The sequence below is a fragment of the Azolla caroliniana genome, unplaced genomic scaffold, assembly GCF_043228905.1.
Source record: "Azolla caroliniana isolate FFs.n. ecotype wild unplaced genomic scaffold, voAzoCaro1.0.p SCAF_15, whole genome shotgun sequence".
Classification (NCBI taxonomy): Eukaryota; Viridiplantae; Streptophyta; class Polypodiopsida; order Salviniales; family Salviniaceae; genus Azolla; species Azolla caroliniana.
The window spans coordinates 13,239,696-13,258,012 of NW_028230450.1; the positions used below are offsets into that span (position 1 = coordinate 13,239,696).

The 18,317-nt window shown below is 40.2% G+C and overlaps 1 protein-coding gene across 4 annotated transcripts in view; it reads right to left on the bottom strand.

The window, feature by feature from the left end:
• Positions 1-9,037, bottom strand: part of LOC147854704 (uncharacterized) — a 36,598-nt gene extending 27,561 nt beyond the window's left edge. The window contains exons 1-3 of one of the 4 annotated variants that reach the window (XM_087331263.1): positions 8,814-9,034; positions 8,083-8,141; positions 7,934-7,998 (exon numbers count right to left, since the gene is read on the bottom strand). In XM_087331263.1, coding sequence (XP_087187389.1) covers positions 7,934-7,998; positions 8,083-8,141; positions 8,814-9,006 — 317 coding nt within the window. In that variant the 5' untranslated portion in view covers positions 9,007-9,034. Of the gene's footprint in view, positions 1-7,933; positions 7,999-8,082; positions 8,142-8,813 lie in introns of all 4 variants that reach the window. The other 3 variants (XM_087331264.1, XM_087331267.1, XM_087331265.1) reach the window with 3 other exon arrangements.
• Between the last annotated feature and the right edge of the window lie 9,280 nt (positions 9,038-18,317).

The following is an 18,317-nucleotide window of genomic DNA, read 5'->3' on the forward strand; positions in this document are numbered from 1 at the left end:
ACATACCATCCACATTATAGGAAGCAAATGATGGAACTGCCATCTTGAGCCTTCTTGGAGTAAATTTGGTAGAAGAATGAATTGAATTATTGTAAGCAAACTCCACAAAATGCAAATAGTCAACCTAATCATCCTGTTGATAGTTGATAAAAAGATGAGGATACTGTTGAAAGGTTTGCTTGGTATGTTGTCGTGAGGATTTTCGGCTATAGTGAGAAAACCAAGTGGGATGGATAAAATGGGGATGTGCAACATTGCACATGCACTTGGAAGATTTGTAAAAGAAACAAATGTAAAACAGGAAGGGTACATGTAAGGTGTTAAAAGTGCACTACGAAGATTCATAAAGTGTAAATGTGATGTGCACTTATGTGCACATGCACATGTAGACTAAAGGGAGAGTACCTGAAGTACAGGTGTAGTGACTAGTGGGCATAGTGTGTGTGAGGAGAGGGAGTTAAAGCTCCATCAATCTCTCCTCCTAAGATAAAGGCCAAATATTCCCCCATTGAAAGAACGGGGGGTTGACCTCTTCTTTATGTAATGTGCCCCTCAAAAATGGCCCCTCACTCCCTTTTATAGTAGTAAGGGGTGAGGCACATTACATAAAGAAGAGGTCAACCCCCCCTTCCTTCAATGGGGGAATATTTGGCCTTTATCTTAGGAGGAGAGATTGATAGAGCCTTAACTCCCTCTCCTCACACACACACTATGCCCACTACTCACTACACTCGTACTTCATGTACTCTCCCTTTAGTCTACATGTGCATGTGCACATAAGTGCACATCACATTTACACTTTATGAATCTTCGTAGTGCACTTTTAACACCTTACATTTACCCTTCCTTTTTTACATTTGTTTCTTTTACAAATCTTCCAAGTGCATGTGCAATGTTGCACATCTCCATTTTATCCATCCCACTAGGTTTTCTCACCATGGTCGAAAATCCTTATGACATCCAGCCCCACCAAACCGCACATCCACCGGTATGAGCCAAGAAAGGGAAAGAGGTGAGATTTTCGGCAATGGTGATTAACCAAGTTCCGTCGCTTCCTCGTTAGCCTTGCCCGACTTCGTCTTCCATTTCGAGCATGCCCATCCTTCCCATACGAACCAACATAGCCTCCCGATCCATCGTGTCCGCCACATGTTCCCGAACCATCGGCTCCATCCGATCCACCATATATGATGCTCACATCTTCCTCCCCGGCCGGTCGTAGCAGACCTCCCGAACGATGTCGCCGATCCGATCGCTCTTCCTTTGTCCGCCGCGTGTATTCTCCGATTAGACTCCCGACCACTCCGACCGCATGTCGGATACCATCCCTCACACACCTCGTATGTTCCTCCTTCGGCCCGATCGTCATCCCAAGCACCTAAGCATGCCGTCTCCCTCCGTTCCGTGCTTGCCTTCCATAGGCTTTACCCACGCATCGATGTTGACCTCCGAATATGCGCTCCTTCTTAGGTCCTCATGTGACCACATTACGCGTTCCTCATTTCACCCTTGACCGTGGTGCTCTCTCACAGTAGGGTGCTTTCTTCCCGTACTTGCCTCTCAAAGGCTCGACCTGACCGCTATCATCGGTCACTCGTTGCGGCTCCTCCGGGTGCATGCTTGTTTCTTGGCCCTCGAGCGGCCGTAGTGCATGCTTCATTTTTCGCCCTTCACTCGTCGTAGTCCCGACCTCCGCATCGAACTCTCCCCCCTTCATTGTCGTCATTCCGCACAGGATGCATGCTTCGGCATCGTCATCCGCTTCGATCTCCAACTCCTCGCCGCCACCCGTCTTATGTTGGCACTCGGGCGCAACCGTCATAGCCTCCGGCACCGGTGTCGAGGGACCTCATCTCCGTTCAGTTCAATCTTCCTCCTTCGCCTTGTCAACATCTTGGTCGCCCGCCTTGCCGCCGTCACCGTCCGTCTCTCCGGTCTCACGTGGGCCCTCGTGGCCAACTGCCAAAGTCTCAAGAACCGGTGTGAGGCAAGGTCCCGGCACCACCGCTCGTCATGTCCGTAGCCACCTCCATCCGGACGTCATTGTCTGTGGCTACCCCGTCCCCGATCGCACAAGCCTCGATTACGCTTGCTTCCTCCCCGCTCGATGTTTCGAGCAACCGTGTCCCAAAACTTCCGCCCACTCTCGAAGTGGTGCTCCCTGCTCCGTAGTCTCCTGCCTTCTCCATGGCCGTCCCTTTTTTGCAAGACGAGAGGATCGCTCGCTCCGCACCCTCTCCCATGTCGCCGTCGTACGCTCTTTCGGCCTCCACATAGGCCCCATCCTCCGTGCGTAGGGAGGCATCTTCCTCCGCGTCCTCCGATCCTCTCGGACCCAACTCCTTAATAAACCCCTCTTCGGCTTCGATCTTTGACTTCACGATCTCGTACGCCTCCCGTATCAATGCTTCTTGGTCGAACTCCTCCGAACCATTACGCATTGAGCTCTCTTCCAGCGACAATGCATAGTCACTCACCACCCTCTCTTCTCCGCCGCTCGTAGGCCGTGTTGTGGCCGACCGCTTCTCATCGTGTTGCCGGCATACCCACTCCACTTCGGACCAATCATCGGTGAGGCTGTGTGCTCCATGATCATCTTCGAGCTCGAATAAAATGTCGATCCTTTCCTCCCGATGGACCGTCTTCAAAAATAGGAGGGCTTTGTCCGCCCCCACTGATCTCCGATCCCACTCCAAGAGTTGAGCAAAACGACGCTCGAACTCTTGGAATGCTTCCATCACGCTTCGATGGGCCTTCACCGACGCCACCCATGGATCGAACTCATCCTGACTTCTCCCCTCCAGTTTCTTGTACCCATATGCCTCCAATGAAGCTTCCATCCTCGTCCTCCATTTGTGCCCTTCACGTCGGGTTCACCAAATGTCGCGGAAATCCGCGCGTGCGTGTCGGATAGGACTTGACCACGGGGGTCTTGGACTAGGGAGTAAGAGGAGGGAGAGAAGCTTGCGAGTTCAACCGAGAAGGAAGAGAAAGATTAAGATTCAACAGATTAAGATTCAAGAGAATAAGATCTAAACAAGACAAGATACATTATGGAAAGCACCACACCAATTACAACCGTGGCCATGTAGGCCGAATGTAAACCCTGTAGATGAAACCCTAACCGGATAGGGGAAAAGAAGAAGAAGAAGAAGAAGACGAATGAAACCCTTAAAACGAGATCCTAAAACCCAAAATTCCGAAACCCAAATGGCAACCCAAAGAAACCCCAAAAGTGGAAGCCCCTCAAAAATGGCCCCTCACTCCCTTTTATAGTAGTAATGGGTGAGGCACATTACATAAAGAAGAGGTCAACCCCCTGTTCTTTTAAGGGGGGAATATTTGGCCTTTATCTTAGGAGGAGAGATTGATGGAGCCTTAACTCCCTCTCCTCACACACACACTATGCCCACCACTCACTACACCCATACTTCATGTACTCTCCCTTTAGTTTACATGTGCATGTGCACATCACATTTACACTTTATGGATTTTCGTAGTGCACTTTTAACGCCTTACATTTACCCTTCCTTTTTTAATATTTGTTTCTTTTACAAATCTTCTAAGTGCATGTGCAATGTTGCACATCCCCATTTTATCCATCCCACTTGGTTTTCTCACGACAACGTTCGGTTTGATCATCAGTCTCTAGGTGATAGCTTGAAGAGAGTTTACAATCAATATGGAAGAGCCCAAGCAAATGTTTCCAAAAATTTCGAGATGAATTGTGGGCCCTGATCACTAATGGTGTCATCAAGAATACCAGACACTGAAACACTTCACGCATAACCAAATCAGTTGTCTCTAAACTATTAATAGTCTTCGTGCATGGTAGAAATTGTGCCATCTTAGAGAACCGAGCTATAACAGTAAGGATGACATCAAAACCTTTGGAAGATGGAAGATCAATAATGAAATCCACAGATATCGACTTCCACGGACCATCAAGAACTAATAAGGGTTGGAGAAACCCATATGGTCAATGACGAGGACACTTGGACCAACAATATGCATCACAACTACAAATGTAATTCTCAACATAATTACGAAGATGCGGCCACCAATAATTTCTAGAAACTAATTCCAATGTTTTGTGAACTCCAAAATGTCCAACCATTGACATCTCAATTAGGAGTGGACAGAACCCACAATCTAATTCCACACCAAATCAACCCAAAAGAGGTAAAAACAACGTCCAACGACCAAAGATGGACCTGGCCTTGTGTGAGGAGATTCCATCTAATTCAGATGAAGAACCTAAGGATGTTGGAACCATTCACATTGCACATGAGATAGCCTCAAGATCAATGAACATGATAGGTGGTAATAAGTTCACTAGGTATGCCAAAGACTTAAGGGTTTGTTCATTTTGTTCATCAAGTATGGCAAGTGTTAAAGGTTTGTTCTACTTGTATTTTCGTCCTGAAAACAGGTTCCAACTTGCTTGTTAGAGATTGGATCTATCGGTCTATGTCAGCGACACTAATTTGCAATGATTGAGCAAAGCGGGGGAGATGGTCTCCACATGAACCATGAACATCTTCAACACATGGATGGAATATACGAATCCACAAGAGGTCTCTAGCCAGTATTGGATTGTTGATCCACTTTGGGTGCAACTTGACATTCAAAGCAACAAGGTTAACAATATCCTAGGACATGTGCAAGAGCGAGATTTTACATTCATACCCACAATGCATGTTGGCCAATGGGTGCTTTGGATGAAGACGCACAATAGTCCAAACAGTTTGGTTGCACAGAAGATGACCAACCAAGGTATTTTGCAATCCATTGAATAATGTGTCAACCCATGCATTGTAGAGGTTGGTAGAGATGACTATAAAGATGGTCTCAACCACACCTAAAAACCATTGCATCATACCCACAGAACTAACATCACAAACTCCACATCCCAACTCAGCCCAATGGGACTGACTATGGATATTATATGATGCAAACTATTCGAATGTTAGTGGCGGAGTTCGTACAAAGCTTGGGAACTCAGGCCAATGGGACTAACTATGGATATTATGTGATGCAAACTATTCGAATGTTAGTGGAGGAGTTCGTACAAAGCTTGGGATCTTCAGATTTTGTAAGTGTCTTTAATATTATAATTGTGTACAATCAATCCTTGTATGTGGGTTCTTATAATTGTTATTTGACAAGGGTTTGAACATTGGTTTGGACATGAAGACATGGAGCTCCTTTGAATGAATATGGCAAAATGGGCATGCCATGTTTTAGGCTTATCAATATTCTAAATATTGAAATTTTGTCGTGTCTTGAATTTAGAATATGAAATTTCAATTACAGCAAATCTACACCTAGCTATGTCTTCCCACTAATTAGTAAAGCAATTTACTGGATAACCCAAATGCAGAAATGAGTGGCACTCTCTCGACTACTAAAGCAAGATATATGCTCGCAACAGATAACTATAAATAAGCAATATGGCTTAGCCGATTGGTGGATCTATTTCTTTTCTTTACATAGGAAGCTTTTGGAATAAGGGTCCATATGCTAGGAGTCAAAAGTTATCCCACATATAGAACAGTGGTTTGTAGTATTTTTAGGGTTCCTCCCAAATTATAAATTGGAGCTAATTACAGGATATAAGCAATCAGGAATTCGCCGCACTTACGTCTACTCTCTTTGTTTATGACCTTTGTTAGAAACATTGTGAATTGACTAGATAGGTATATAGAGTTACACTCACAGAGATCTATATCTGAAAATAAACCTTCTATTACATATGAGAGTAGCTCACAATGGTAGTCCACCCATGCACTCACACCTTAGAGGTTAGACGAGATCTAGACTATTATCTGTCCCCACTACGAAATTAGTGGGCACAGATAATAGTCACAACCACTATGTAAGAGAAAGAGTGAATATTTATATTCTTTGTTTGATCTCAATGTCACATTAAATGTGCAAGTCAGATGATAGTAGTGTTGATATTCCTTTTCTATCAATTGACTTGTCATTTAAAATGACCCAACTCCCTAGATACAAGCTAGTGCTTGATAGTACTTATCTTAAAGTAAATAACACATACCTCAAGACTAAGTACATCTTAACCTACCAATAGAGAATGTTCTTCTAGTCAACCTGACTACTCAATCCTATTACCCTACTTCCCTCTTTCCTAAATACATTTTGTCCTACTCGCCTACAGTTTCCTAAATTGACACCTCATCGACCCATATGGTCAAGTAGCACAATAGCTACTCCTCATTTGGGGTGCTATCACAAAATGTGCACTCTAAGAATACATATGGGGATAATTCGACAACTTGGGGTTGATCAATGATTATATCAAACAACCTTGTGAACTCAAAATATCTTTATCGATAAAGTTTGATAGAAGCTTAAAAACGTAAGAGATGATTGCATCAAAATTGTTTATAATTGTTTACAACTACTTCCCTTAATCAAGTTTTAATAAACATATAAACAATAGTTAATAAGAAAAATAAACTAAAGAAGCTAGGTCGTGAGATTGGAAAAGTGAAGCGCTTTCATCAGTGTGCACCTCCAACTGTCTCTTACAAGAGGCCCTTGGTTTTGTTGGCCAATCTTGCTACCTCTAACATCATTTTGGAAGTTTGACATTTTTTACCGTTTCTAGCCGGTCTATCAGTTCTATCTTCCATGTTTTGATGCCCTACCTTTTGTATCCATTTATGGCTATGGTTCTAGAGAATTTAAAGAGGCCTATACTTCTTTGGATTCTTGCAGTTCCCCGTTCAGTATGCATAGCTCCATTTGCTATATAGGGTGGTGATATGCATAAACTGATTTTGGCCAGTCTATCTCTTTTGATGCACATTTGACGCCATATCACAGTCTCAACATGTTAAGGATCTTCATTCTCTACAGATGGTATCAGAACCTTCGTATTCAGGATGCTCTTCAGTCCATAGTTTCTGAAGTTGCTACATTTAGCAGTTTTCTGTTTCATTTTATGGTTTCTGTAATTTTGGGGTTTTCAAGATCAGTCATATTTGTGTTCTGCACTAAAAGGGAGCTTATATTAACTGTGCAAAGAATCACACGGAATTGCTGGGTGAACTAATTCTGGAGTTCAAAGGATATACAAACCCTACAGTGGGCTACAGAAAACTGCAAAAAACTAGCATTAACAAGAGGTGCAACTCGGAAGGGAATTAAAGAAAAAGCCTTTGAATATAACTTTGCCACTGAGAAAAAGAAAAGCTGGTTGAAGGATGGCGTAATCACCAACCGGCTTTGCCAGGACCAAGATTGGTCATCTTGCTGCTGTTCTTTACAGATTCGAACCCACCTTCATGCCTGTCGATTCTTCATATTTTCCCTTCTCGTTTCCACTCATGCTCAGAATCTCTTTCTTCAACTTCCCCATCTGCTTTCATTGGTTAATTGCCTTCAGGATACAGACAATTGTTGCTCAGTGGTTACTGGCTTTGAGGGCATTTTCATTTGTGAGGGATATTTCTAGATAACAGCCAGGTATGCCATAGCAGTGTTGCTGATTGTTCTCAGCATTAGCATTGCTTTTAGTACCCTATTGTATACGGTCCATATCTACAATCTTCCTGGCTACATATTAAATGGAAGGCAAGAAATACTTTGTGTGTGGTCTAGTTCATGTATCATAAGTTCAACCTGCATATTTGATTGAGGTGAAACAGTAGCAAAATCAAATAGCGTTTAGCCAATAATAACACCACCAACAAAGCCCCCTGGCACTAAAACAAACATGTCCTAAGTCAAAAAAGGCATGAATCAATTCCCTAACTTAGAAAACAAGGTTTGAATCCAAATCTTAAAGATCTTGAGCTATGTGTATTGTATATATGTAAAGAGTAAAGCCATGACTATAGAGTGTATAGAATAACCATTTGTATTACGATTCTCAAAAAGTCAATAAAGGAATTAATGGAAGTACTTGAATGCAGTAATCATTGGGCCCACTCCGAAGACTGCAGCTAGCAAAGTTTCTCTAAGTAATCCCTGTGGTAATAAATAATGAAGAACATCATTCATGGATAATTAAGACCTTTATTAATCCTCTCTATACATCAATCACAAACTTACAAGACCTTTGCTGAAAGCAGTCATTGCTCCAATAGAGCCAGCTGTTTGGAGCAGATTTCCTAAACAAAAGAATAATAATGATTTTATCATTGCTCAAGAGATAAAAATCTACCAAATTGTAATGAAACTTCATCTAAAAATTCATGATGGAATTATTTAACAACAGATATATTCCAATATTTTAAGGTTTTGTTTGGCAAAACATCCCAAGTTTTGAATTTTCACAGGTTGATTCTAAAACCTTTACCCAAAAGCAATGTCTAATACCTTTGAAGGCACAAAAAGAAATATAGTAAACCTCATCTACTACATCTGTTAAAATGTATCTGTTTCATTACTTGCATTCAATCTACTCCAAACCTAAAGGGGATAATTTGAGTGCAAATTATGCTATACTTGATATGTGTATCTTCGTTTTGCTTCTGAAAGTTTTAAGGTGGTTTTCAGATGTTTACAAAGCAGGAATGACACCAAAACTTGGTATATGCATACATAGACACACACACACACATGTGTGTGTGTATGTGTGTATAAATGTATGTATGTTACCTTCAGGGTCAAAATTTAAAGGTGATTTGCAGTAACATTGCTAACTTGTTACTGGAGTGAACAAGAAGCTTTTAAAACAATTCGGGATTACTGAATCCAAAGAGGAAGCTCCGTCACAATGGCTTCTTTGCAAGCTGTTAGTGTATTCTGAGAAAACAGAGAAGAAAGTAGAAAACACTAACCTCCTTCCTTTCCACGCTGTGGAGATGAGCTCTCTTCAATGGAGCAAAGAGCAAAACCTTTGCTCTTTCGTCTAACAATCGCCTTCATCCCTGACAAAGGAAAGGTTTTCCGAGGTTCCGTGCGATGATGTATGGGAGACAGAAATCGCAAGGAAGAGGGGATGGAGCAGGCTGCAACGATGCTCAGAGCCATGAGTCCCTGTGAGCCCCACCAAACAACCTTAAGCTTCCATATCCATGGCTCCACAGACAGGCCTAACTAAGCCAAAAATATACGAGAGCGGTTCGGTTCGGTTCAGTTCACTTCAAGTGTGTCAAAACCAAACCGGTTTTAAACTGAACCGTTTTAAAATTTTGAAACTTGAACCGAGCCGAACCACGTAACCGTTTAAACCAAACCATTACAATCAAGCCAAATCATTAAACCATTAAAACCGCGGTTTCATGACTCAGCTTCGGTTTTCAAGTTTGGTCAAAACTCAAATTTTCAATTTTCAATTTTAAGTTTTTAAAATTTTTCATTATTTCAATTTTTAATATTTCAAAATTTTAATGATTTTTCGTCAAATGTAAGAACTAGGCTTTAAATTGAAAAGGTTGTTTAAAAAAATATTAAATATAATAATCAACTAACAACCTTGAACCATCAAACCATTTAAATCGAACCGAACTATTTACCTATTAAGCTGTAGTTTCCCAATTCGGTTTGGTTCATTGCCGATTGTTGGTGGTCAGACGTTCCAACATCGTGAACGATTACAGGCCATCATCCTATTCAATATTGATGCCAATGAAGCATCGATTTGCATGCTCTTATGTAGTAGGATTGAGCTCAATTTCACTTGCTTCGTGCTTCTACTCCATGAGGCGACCTTTTTCGCATTGTCACGATGCGGCCATATGCGGCCATACTTCTAAGTAGTTGTTATCCAACCACTATATACCTCAATATTTCTTTCTTGACCATTTATATCCCATACTACATGTAAAACAAATCCTATTGCATGTAATGAAGATTGTAGCATATCCCACCTATTCATGCAATATACTTTAATTTCATCTAGCTTGATAAATCAATTTCAGTCATATTGTGGTGTCCCTTGGATGCAAGTGCATGCCTTCATGTTGGGTGTGCATGTGTTCCTTTGTGCCCCTTTTAGCATACCCTTTGTTAGGATGCATGTAGCTAAGTAGAACCAACCAAAATGGGTACCTTTGTACGACTATAAATTGAATAGGAAGTAAGAAGCTAAGGGAGCTGGTTTTGGATTCCATTTAAGTGACGATCCATGACCGCTACCCGCTCCCTCGCGTGGACGACCTCTTGGACCAGCTCGAGGGCTCCCGTTATTTCACCTCCCTCGACTTAGCCTCGGGATATTGGCAGATCCCCTTAAAGTCGTCTGACGACCACAAGACCGCATTCCGCACACGACGTGGCCTGTTCCAGTTCACCCGCATGTCGTTTGGCCTGTCTGACGTCGGCAACACATTCCATGGGGAAGCACTAGCCTCCGTTTTCTTGGCTTCATCATCTCTGGCGATGGAATCCGTATGAACCCTACAAAGGTAGTTGCCATCACCGACTACCCCCGCCCCACCTCAATAAAAACATTGCAACGTTTTTTGGGCATGATCACCTTTTCCCTTCGCTTCATCCCGAACCTCGCCTTGGTCACTTTCCCCCTCCGTCATCTCTTGAAGAAAGGTGTGTCATTCGTTTGGGATCCTGCTTGCGAAGACAGCTTTCGTCGCCTCAAAACAATAGTCCAAGAATTAGGTTTACGCGCCCATCCTAACTTTGACCAGTCGTTTACGTTGTAGACAAATGCCTCTAACCATGGGTTAGGAGCCGTCCTCCTGCAAACCGATTGCCACTGGCAAGAGAAGGCAGTCGCCTTCATTAGCCAAACTCTCACGCCGGCTGAACGGAACTACTCAACCACTGAGAAGGAACTACTTGCGATCGTCTGGTCTTTCCAGCGTCTTCACCCATACCTTCATGGCGGGTAGGTTACGGTTGAGACTGACCACCAGCCCTTACTTTCTCTGATTCATCGACCTCACCCCCTCGGCCGCTTGTTGCGATGGACATTGGCACTTCAAGATTATCAGTTTACCCTCTCCTATCGAAAAGGTGTAACCAATTTGGTCGCCGATAGTCTCTCTCGCGCCGATTTCCAAGCTGTCCAATTTCTACCCGCGACATCTGACCTTCCACTGCCACTACCACAACTCGCTAAACTTCAGCAACACGACCCTGCCATCTGAGAGATAACCCATCAATTGCGCTCCCTCCAACCATTTCCCTCACAACGACGGTTCATGCTCCGCGATAACTTGGTGTTCTTCATTCAGGCACATCACGAGCCGCGTCTCTACATCCCTCATGCCCTACAACAAACGTATCTCCAATTTTATCACGACCACCCATTGTCGGGTCATCTGGGTTTCCACAAGGTTCTTGAAAAATTACGTCTCAAGTATTATTGGCCCAACATGTGACACTCTGTCTCTACCTACATCAACCAATGTGCTTTGTGTCAACACATCAAACCCGCGAGCAGGCCCGCCGGAACGCTCCAACCCATCACCGTCACATCGCCTTTCGAGCTCGTCGGATGGGATTTCATGGGACCTTTTCCTGAAACCCCCAGTGGCAACAAGTATATCCTGGTCATAACAGAATACCTCACCAGATGGGTTGAAACGGTTGCCATCCCTGACGTCACTACGCCAACAATCGCATCCCAACTTTTGCACAAGGTAATTTTTCAACATGGTTGCCCTGTCCAACTCTTATTTGATCAGGGCCGCCAGTTCCATGGGGACGTCCTCAACGCAGTTGCAACTCAACTAGGTGTCCAACAGGTGTTTACATCCCCATACCATCCGCAAACAAACGGCCTCACCGAAACGCCTCAACAAGACCCTCAAGCAGGAGATTGCCGCTTACATCGATCCAGGCCACAAAACCTGGGATCAAATCTTGCCTTTCGTCACCCACGCCTACAATACATCCGTTCAAGCGTCAACGCGAATCAACCCTTTTCGAGCACTCTATGGGCGTGGCCCTCGGCTCCCACCAGAACCGTCCATTGACGTCCATTCCAAACCTACCAACATGGATGGTGCCATTTGGGGGCTCTATCTCCAACAACTGCTACCTCTCCTTCGACAAGCAAGCTCTCGAAACCTACAAGTCACACAACAACGCCAAAAGTGACACTACAACGTGGGTCGAATTACTCCGACTTATGATGATCTACTTTCTTTATTTTAGATTCCTTTCTTTGGCACTATTATTCATTAACTACAATTCTTCTTTAACCACCATGCACTTTGTCATCTTGCATATTTGAAAGCATAGTACGTAAAATTCGTGTTCGTCAACTATATCATTCGTTTTCCTACATTGGAAAACGAACACGAATTATATTCAAATATTCGTGTGTGTTTTTTTCTTCTTTTTTTGTTTTTTCCCTCTTTTTCCCTCTTTTTCCCCCTTTTCCCCCATTTGCTCTGCACATCAACACTCTCCTCTCCTCTCCTCTCCCATCTAGCCTTGAACGATCTGTTGCTTGAACCTTGAGCTTGCATCGTGCATACTAGTCATTAGTGAGTCAGTGACTACACATCTTCTCCGGGCCATTAATTTCTGCATACCAACGAGATTCATGTATGTTTAGGGTTAATAATAGGGTTTAAAGTTGTTTAAACTTTAGGTCATAGTATGTACTATGTAGTACAAAAATTTCTGTAATTTTTCAATAAATTTTGTAATTGTTTTGTAATAATTTTTGTACCTTTTTTGTAATTTTTGTAATTGTTTTGTAATTTTTTTGTAATTTTTGTAATTGTTTTGTAATTTCTGTAATTTCTTTGTAATTTCTATCATTTCTGTAATTTCTTTGTTATTAGAATTTACGAAAAAAGCATATTATTATGTATTAAGAAGGTAATGTGTTTTTTTTTTTGCAATTTTTTACCTTGAAAAAATATTTATCTTATAGTAAATAATTTATCCAAAAGTATGGTATTTATCATTCTTCGAGGGTGTTTACCATTCTCGGATGATTGAATCATTCTTGGGCACGAATGCACAAATTGTACGTATGGTTCAAACTTCGTACAATGAAAGAAAGAATAATAAAACTATATGCAAACCTAATGCTAAAAGGTTTGAACAAATCGTTCTTACTAAATTTGTCAAACATTACCAAAGCATATCGCTTTTGAGTTATGAAAGTACTCATCTTCAAAGTTGATCGCAAAACAACATCAATCCATGTACATTTGCAACATTTTCAATATATTAACTTAGAGCAATGGCTTGTGCATCATCTTTTAGAATGTATTTTCAATCATGTATTGCACCATATAATCTTGCACTACATTTGATTGCCTTACTTGAATAACATCTTTTAGAATGGTAAACATGTAGTCTCTTGTCGTAATTTGACCACTTGTATCTCTTGATTTCAAAAACATTGTAATATGGATAAATGAAGCCAAAACATTAATTATTTGTCTATTCATAGTGTTTAACCAACCATCATTTGCAATAGTACACCCCTATGTGTTCAAAGACTCATTGAATCGTAAAGGCTCAAACTCAACATATTTGACTTGTTCATTTAAGTCCTTACGTAATCAGTGAGTAGATGGTGGTTTAAAAGAAGGACCCATAATGCTAACAACTCAAAGTATATCATGGAAAAAAGGGCTTTCCACCTTTGCATGTGGAATATCTATTGCATAGAAAAACCTTGAAATGGTTTTTTTTGCATTTTTCCCAAGATATTTGTAAAGTCCCACTTGAGTGCAACTTTGTCTTTCTATTTCTGGAAGTACCTTTTAGATAGATTATACATGTCATTGGCTAAAATCCACGTACAAATACAAACAATTACATCCACAATATCATTGACACACTCAAATGGATTTTCACTTGCAACAAGAAACCGTCAACGATAACTTTTGATTTGAGTTTCCATCAGTATTTGCAACAAGAAACCACTCTTCTAATTTGTTGTTTAAGGCTCTCACATAAATTCATCCATTTTTCAACACCTTGCACTTTTAATCCCAATCAGTGTGCTTTGATATGTTGAGGGCCACCAACTAAACATGATTGCAATATTTGCATATCCTTGCATGCATATTTTTTTGAATGAACATATGATCCCATTCAAGACCCTTTTATTTGCTCATTTTTGTTATTAATCTTGATTTAAACCTTTATTACACAGTCAAAAACCTAAACTTTATGCAAAAACATGCATAGAAAGGAAGATTTTGATTTGTTTCTCATTGATTTTTCTACAAACAAAGCCATAATCTCATACATAAAAAAATTCATTTGTTTCTCATTGATGTTTTCACAAACAACCTAGAATGTCAACATATAAACCCATTTTTCTTCTAGTTCTTGAATTGAACCTTCTTAAATAGAAAAAAACAATCCTAAATTATATATTGAAAAAAATCACAAGCTTATGCATAAAAAGAATTTCAGTTGATTCTTGTGCACGTTTGTACATATTTACTAGGTAGTAAGGTTACCTTTAAAGGGTTCTTTCTAATTGCATGATTAGAAGTACTCAATTATTCTCATTTTAGCATAGAACTTACTATGACATTGACTTAATTATAATTCATATTTATAAATTCATGTAATATTTAATTGTATTAAGCACCCCAAATTGTCTTTGCATTTTCACATGTGATTGCTATAACAATAGATGCAAAATTAAGCATGAGAGTGTGAATGGGATTGATTCTCAATATAGAGAAGTTGATTATCGTGGCATTGTGTCAAAAGCCTCTCTTTATATTTAGAATAGTTTAGGGACAAAATGCACTACACTTTTCATCTTTGGTTTGTATTTAATTATTCAATAATAGAACCTCTTGTTCACGAGAATTAGGCAAGTTTTCTGAGGTTTTTACTTACTACTATACTTCCATCATGCCAACCACCATATGCAATTTGATGGTGGCAATTGACAAACTATTTAACCTCAACAAGGAGAACCTAGGGACTTGTGTGGTTCTCGAGAACATATCGGTTAGTCTCTACATTTGATCAATGGAAAGGGAGAACCGGCATGCATCAATGATGAAACTACCTAGTTGCAACCAAGAGAAGCTATGTAGTAGTAGTTTTTTTCAAGGCATTTTGAAAAATCTATAACTACTATGAATTAACATCAAACCTTGGGTTATGGGACAAGGGACATGCAATGCATATGCAATAGGAACTAAACCATTTTAGGAGATAGAAATAAGGGTTGTTGGACCTAAACAATTTGTTGCATCTTGAATGCAAACTCAGAGTTCTACTTAGGTCATAATCTACACCATACAAACACATAGGGCCGCGATATGCTGAGAAAAATCCCTCTAGCGAAGGAACACTTGGACATAATAGGAAGAAAGAAATCAACAAATCTCAATAACTTTAAGCCAGATTCATGTAAAGAAACAAAATAGGAAAATAGAAACAATGACTCAAAATAGAAAGGATTTTTTTTTTTACTGAAATCAAGTAACTGTATTCATAAAAACAAATAAACCATCTACATCAAATGAAAAAAAGAGGGAAAAGAAAATGGTTTAAAATAAAATAGCGGAGATATGTATCAACATAATTGATATTACAATTAAGTCTTTCTTGAGAGGTGGTGACATTATATTTAGATTAAAAGAAGAGTTTTGATGATAAGAAGAAGAAATGGAGATGCAAACATTTGGAAGGGGAAAGGTGGAGTTAGATAAACCTATTGAAAAAGAGAATTCTTTATTTCTCCCACTTCTTAAATTTGAGAATAGCAAAATTTGTGGAACCGTTTTGAGATCTTATATGGGAGTTCATGAATGACGAGATGCAAGCTCTCTAAAAAATTCGACACGGGACCTTGTTCTAGCATTTCCACACAATAAGGTCATCAATTATTGACTCCAAATGGTCCCGTCACCTCGTAGAAAACCCAACTAGTCCAAAAAAAATTTATGCCCAAAACCACACAGTCTAAGATGAGACTTTTCTCCCCATGGCAAAGTTGAAGGTTGTGTTGAAGATGTTGGATTTGTTGTTGTGAAGGGGTGGAGAGAGAGAGAGAGAGAGAGAGAGAGAGAGAGAGAGAGAGAGAGAGAGAGAGAGAGATTCTATTATCGTCTTTGGAGGTCAAATATGACCTATGAGACAAAAAATGTTACATTTTACGTGATACATGTGAAAGTGAGTATCAACTCTTGATGTTCAAGAACTTTACCAATGAATGTTGCAATCGAGAGTGCACATTATGGTTGTGAGAGAAATTCATGCAAGGATTGAGCTCGGTCGAAGATGTATGGAAAACATGGTCGAATATGATCAAAGGCAGAGCATTGTATCAAAAGTGTAATACTTAGACTCTCGAACTTGTTTAGGGCAAAGTGTGTGTGGTCGACCACTCTCATCTTTTGTGCCCTAACACCCTGTCTTACATCGCAATGGATGTGAGTTAAGTTGCACATAGATAGATAAATTCTATTAGCGTCTTTGGAGGTCAAATATAACCTATGAGACAAAAAATATTGCATTTCACGTGATGTGTGAAAGTGAGTAGCCACTCTCGATGTTCAAGAACTTTACCAATGAATGTTGCAATTGAGAGTGCACATTTTGGTTATGAGAGAAATTCATGCAAGGATTGGGCTTGGTCAAAGATGTGGAAAGTATGGTTAAATATGATCAAAGGTAGAGCATTGTATCAAAGTGTGATACTTAGACTCTCAAACTTGTTTAGGGCAAAGTGTGCATAGTCGACCACTCTCATCACTTGTACCCCAACGCCCCATCTCACATCGCAATGCATGTGAGCTAAGTCTCATTTGAGCAGTGGAGAGAGAGAGAGAGAGAGAGAGAGAGAGAGAGAGATAAGAGGGGAAAAAAGCGACGACGTTCCAAGAATAGTGTTGAAACATGTTTCTGATGTAACTTTGTATGCAGAACTCTGTTTTTTATGATTTTTGGCTCGTTGCAAAGCTTCTTTAGAGAGCTTTTGAAGGATTATTTGGACATTAAGTTTCATTATCGTTACAAGAAGCTAAAAGAAAAATTGTCATAATCTCAGGTTAGTTCTCTCAATCTCTATTAGGATGGCTGACACAACAATAGGAAGTGAGTTGATGATTGTTGATGGATGTGGTAGTAATGATGGTTGTGAAAATTACAAGAAGCAAAAGTGTATCGATTCTACAAAACATGAGAAAACATCATATGCTGCTATTCTTGGTGGGAAAGATGTTATTGTAGATGATTATGATATTGAGAGTAGTTGTGATTTTGTTAAGGCTTTGCTTTCTGATTTTGTGGAAAAAAATGAGAAAGATGCTAAAGATTGTGTGGAGGAGGATGTTGTAGAGGCCGTGATGGAGACCAAGTCTATGTTAGCAACTTTTGACAGGTTCTATGATCGTGGTGTTATTTTGTATTTCACTAGCAAATTTTGTTTGATATAATGGATTAAGCAGTGGTTGAATTCATTCATAACACACAATTGTGTTGAGGATGTATATATGGGTCCAAGAGGTTTCTATGGTGTGTTTTTTGGATCGTCAGAACACCGTACGGCTTTTATGGAAAAGGTACCAATCTTTTTTGATAGAAGATTAGTGCATGTGATGGAATGGGTTCTAGTGGTGGATTATAAAGATTTATTAAAACAACAATGTCCAATTTGGGTGACCGTTGATTGTAGTAATTCATTCTTTTGAGATTTACTACTAGGAGTGATGTCTCAAATTGGTAAAGTTTTGATTGCTCCTTATATTAATTCGTTGAAAAAATGTAGATTTTGCATGTTATGGGATACAAGCTATAAACTTCCAAGATGGTTGAGTATAGATACATCTCGATTTGGTCGATTTCGTTTTAAGCTTCAATGGGAGACTTTTGCAGGACATTGTTTTTAATGTGGTAAATTGGGGCATTTTATGGTTGAATGCCAATATCATGGTGAACTATCCCCAGAAAATAATGTCAAAGGGAAAAATAAGGAAGATGTTGAGAAGGATATTGTCTCAATGGTTGATATGGTCATGGATGAGGGAACATCTCATCGGTTAGAGTGAGATCCTAAAGTTCATGGTCATGTTAGAGGTGTTGGGGAGGAGAATGGAGTATGTATTAATGACGACCCAGATGTTGAAGATGGAGAGTGGCATCAAGTGAAGCATAAGATAAAAGGGAAGGGTGTTGCCATACAAAGGGACACACAAAATACTAACGGTAAGGCATTAACAAATTTAAGATAATTTGAGATTGAATGAGGGGTTTAAGAAAAATACTTGGAAAAAACAAGTGCAAATTAGAGATTGTCCAACCAATTACAATTCGATTATTCAGGAAGGGTGGTATGACCTCAATTAAATCAAGGACTTCGTTCTTGTGGAGCGAGACAACAAAACCTAATATTGGTGGAGGGGATGTAGTACACATGAATCCTTATGCAGCTC